We start from the raw sequence: 4131 nt of genomic DNA, 5'->3' as shown, positions 1-4131 counted from the left end.
CGGGTGTTCTCAGACAGTGGCTGACATCTGCAGACAAGGCTACCTGGATGCTCTGAGATTCCTGGAGATGCGGGGTACGTAATATGCCCCAGGATAGCTTATGGAGCTGTCCTGGGGACCACATGCATGTGAACAGCAGGGATGCTGCCTCTGGGGTGTTTGTCGGGGAGCTGAATAAACTCATTGGCTGCTCCATCATGTATTTTGTGCTCTGTCTTAGCTGGGGCCCAGAGAGGGGTGGATACCCAGGGAGAGGGTGCAGTGAAGGAGAATGCCCAGGACTGTGGGGACCCAAGGAGCTACCTGACTAACCTGGTGGTGACCGATGAACTCTGAAGGCTATATTGAAGGATACTTGGGTTGGTAGAAGACATTCCCTCTAGAGGGAAGAGAGGAAGCAACAAGGTTCAGAAGTGGGTGCCCTGAGTGATTCTGTGTCAGGAGGGGTGTGTGTGTGTCTAAGTGTGTGAGAGTGTGTATGTGTGTGATTGTGTGCTTCACTATGGGTATATGTGTTTGTGTGTATACTCATTATATCTCTCCCTGACCCAGGACTCACCAAGGAGCCGATACTGTGGAGTTTGGCATCTAAGGCACCTCCATGCCCTGCTGAAGGAACCCAGAACTCTGGCTGCAACCAGGAAGGGAAGGCGGGCCTGACTCTCAACTGGGCAGTGCCCAACGTGTTGGTCAAGGACGTGCCCAACTTTGAGCAGCTCTTGCCAGAACTGGAGGCAGGTACTGACTGCCTCTACCTTCCTGCCTGGCTTATTTGCCAGGAACTGAGGCTGGGGATAACGTGTCAAAAGAGTGCAGGGTCTGCCCAAGTACACTGTTGTTGTTGTTAAGTCAAGTCTAACTCACAGTGACCTGGTATACGGTTTCCAAGGAACAACTGGTGAGTTTCAACCACCAACCCAACTCTCAGTCTTAAACCTAGCCCCTAACCCTAACACTTTACTCTAACCCTAAACTTAATCCCAAATCCTAAACCTACCCTAACCCCATTCCTAACTCTACTCCTAATTTTAACCCTAAATCTAATCCTACTCCTTTCTGTACAACGGGGACAAATTGGAATGTTGTTGGGAAGATCAAATGAGTCAGCCTCAACCTTTTAGCCACTCCAGGTCCCTCAGCACCCTTTCCCAAGTGGTGAGTAAAGACTGGGCTTTCTTAGACACAGATTTGGATTTGAAAATCAAGGACAGTCTCTGAAAACTCTGCCTTGCACTCTCTGAGCTTTCATTTCCTCATCCGTGTTATGGGGTAAGAACACCATTCGCAACCAGAAGTGTGGTAAGAGTCAGACAATGAATGGGGTTCAATAAATGTAACTGTGTGTGCTGGTGTGACAGACACTGTAGGATAAAGCACTGGACAGCAAGGTCAGTTTGAATTGTAAGGTGGGCCATTCAAACCCACTGGCCACTCCTCGGAAACCCTATACTGGATCACTATGAGTCAGAACAACTCGGCAGCATTTAACATCAACAAGAAGGGTGAGAGGTAAAGTTAGGGATTATGGTTAGGTGTTAGAATAAGGTTAAGTGTAGAAATTAGGTTTGGGTTAGGGGTTAGGTTTAGGGTTACGGATTAAAGTGAGGTTTAAGGTTAGGGATTAGGGTTGGGGTTAGGGTTAGGGATTAAGGTGAGGTTTTGGGTTAGGGACGAGGGTGAGGTTTAGGGTTAAACTCCACAAGGGGTTTCACCCTTTTCCTGCCACACTTCTTTTTGGGAAGGAATTTATTCTTGGCCCTCACCTTGCAGACTCATAGCATATCCTCATAAGGCAGGTTCTGCTGGTATCCCCACTTAAAAAGCAGGCAATCTGGGCTCAGGGAAAGGAGTGGACTCATACTGGGGCCCACCACAGGTGGACATGAAGTCACTCAGTGGACTTTATGACTATCAATAGTGCTGCCTATGGGTGGCATCATCCAGGGTCCAGACTGGAGTGTGAGTCATGGTCCAGAGGACAGGATGCAAGCTGGTCCTTCCCTTCCGGTCACTTCAAGGAATAGGGGGTTCAAGAAATGTGGTTACAGCAGTGCTGCTGTTAACAATAACTGTGTTGCTGTTGTTCAGGGAGGCATGGCGGGGGCCTGTCCCATCCTAGGGGCCCAGCCGACTTCCCAGGGCCAGGAGAGATGGTAAGAGCTCTGCATCCTGCCAGCTGTGAGCCCTCTGCCTGGCCCACTTCCTGGGCAAGTCACTTCTCCATTCTGAACCTCATCTGTGGAAGGGGCACACTGTGTGTCTCATGAGCAATGGCAAGAGGGCCATGTTCAATGCCCAGTACCCTGCTGGCCGTAGTAGGGCCTGCTTCAGTGTTGTTTCTTCTGTGGTAGACTTGTGGGGTGTGGGTTGGGAGGGGCTCTGCCCCCTTGCTCTTAGGGTGACTCTAAGCATGGTGGGCTGCAGGGTGGGTGGTCTTCCAAGTGGACAGGGCCATGTTATGACTTCTCTTGCAGCCCTGAGGAAGGCGTGCATGAGGAAGCCTGGCCTCTGGGCACGCTTCTGGTGGTCGGGCTCTGGGCAGGTGCTGACATATCTACTCCTGCCCTGCACACTGCCTGTGGAGTATGTCTACTTCCGATCCAAGAGGTGAGGTCCAGGATCCTCACAAGGGTTGGCATGCAGCCAGAGCTGTGGCGGGAGATTAAGACCTGAGGGGAACCTGACACATGGGTGGGCAGAGCCAGGAGGGTAGAGCCTGCCTGCTCTCTTGCCTGGCCTGTATTTGGCTGTGGACTTGGAGACTTGCTGGTCTCATTTGCAGAACGGGCTGGATGGGAGGCAAGGATCTGCTAGGTTGGAAGCTGAGGTTCCTGGTCAGTGACCAGGCTGGTCTCTACAGTGTGTGTGACAAATGGCCTATTGTTTCAGCCACCAGAACCTCAGAGACAGTGCCCTTACTCTGAGGACATGTCCAGGAGCTGGTGCGGCTCACCCTGCTTTATGTCCTGGGCCTCAGCCTCCTCTTCCATAAAGGAGGCCCTTATTGGTTAGACTGCTGTAGCTAGGCCCACACTCACCACATCCTCAGGTCCTCATGCCTGGGTTGCAGCCCCCGTGGCTCTGCCCTGGCTCCTGGGGAGGTGGGCTCCCTGTGATTGCTGGGAGAAGCTGACATGACCTTGTCCTCCAGGGTGATGGTTTGGCTTCCTGATGCACCGGCAGATCTGCGCTGGATGCTGGGACAGCTTTGGAGCTTAGTCCATGAGCTGTACTCCTGGACAAAGACACAGCTTCTCTGGGCTGTCAGGTGAGGAGCAGATGGATTGGACCTAGAGCCAGGCAGCACATACCACCTAACCCCACTATCCATGTTCATCTGTCCATCCACCTGTGTAGCTGCCAGTGCATGTGTTTTATACACTTGCTGGGTGCTGAATGCAAGAGCTGGCCAGCTGCATCCTAGGTCCAGCTGACAGGCTGGGGTGGTCGCTATATCCTCCTTAGTCACTATGCTGCCCTTGGTCAATACATTCTCCCTGGTCATGATGCTCTTCCTGGTCATTAAGTCCTTGCTGGTCACTATACTATGTCCTTCCTGGTCACTGTGTCTTCCCTAGTCATGGTGTCCTCCCTGGTCACTAAATTCCATGGTCACTAAGTCCTCCTTGGTCACTACGCCCTTCCCATCACTGTGTCCTCCCTGGTCACTGTGTCCTCCCTGGTCACTGTGACTTCCCTGGTCACTGTGCTCTCCATGATCACTACATACGCCCTGGTCACTGTGTTCTCCCTGGTCACTACATCCGCCCTGGTCACTGTGTCCTCCCTGGTCACTGTGTTCTCCCTGGTCACTGTGTTCTCCCTGGTCACTGTGTTCTCCATGGTCACTACATCCGCCCTGGTCACTGTGTCCTCCCTGGTCACTGTGTTCTCCCTGGTCACTGTGTTCTCCATGGTCACTACATCTGCCCTGGTCACTGTGTTCTCCCTGGTCACTGTGTTCTCCATGGTCACTACATCCGCCCTGGTCACTGTGTCCTCCCTGGTCACTGTGTTCTCCATAGTCACTACATCTGCCCTGGTCACTGTGTCCTCCCTGGTCACTGTGTCCTCCCTGGTCACTGTGTTCTCCCTGGTCACTGTGTCCTCCCTGGTCACTGTGTTCTCCCT

The 4131-nt window shown here is 52.6% G+C and overlaps 1 protein-coding gene across 1 annotated transcript in view; it reads left to right on the top strand.

The window, feature by feature from the left end:
• LOC102814074 (patatin-like phospholipase domain-containing protein 5-like) overlaps nucleotides 1-3272 on the top strand; it is a 6833-nt gene extending 3561 nt beyond the window's left edge. Inside the window, exons 5-8 of the mRNA XM_006866903.1 lie at nucleotides 18-74; nucleotides 553-738; nucleotides 2475-2607; nucleotides 3152-3272. Coding sequence (XP_006866965.1) covers nucleotides 18-74; nucleotides 553-738; nucleotides 2475-2607; nucleotides 3152-3272 — 497 coding nt within the window. The remainder of the gene's footprint in view (nucleotides 1-17; nucleotides 75-552; nucleotides 739-2474; nucleotides 2608-3151) is intronic.
• Nucleotides 3273-4131: the final 859 nt, after the last annotated feature.

The sequence above is a fragment of the Chrysochloris asiatica genome, unplaced genomic scaffold, assembly GCF_000296735.1.
Source record: "Chrysochloris asiatica unplaced genomic scaffold, ChrAsi1.0 scaffold00097, whole genome shotgun sequence".
Taxonomy (NCBI): Eukaryota; Metazoa; Chordata; class Mammalia; order Afrosoricida; family Chrysochloridae; genus Chrysochloris; species Chrysochloris asiatica.
This window is presented reverse-complemented; position numbering and strand designations above follow the sequence as displayed.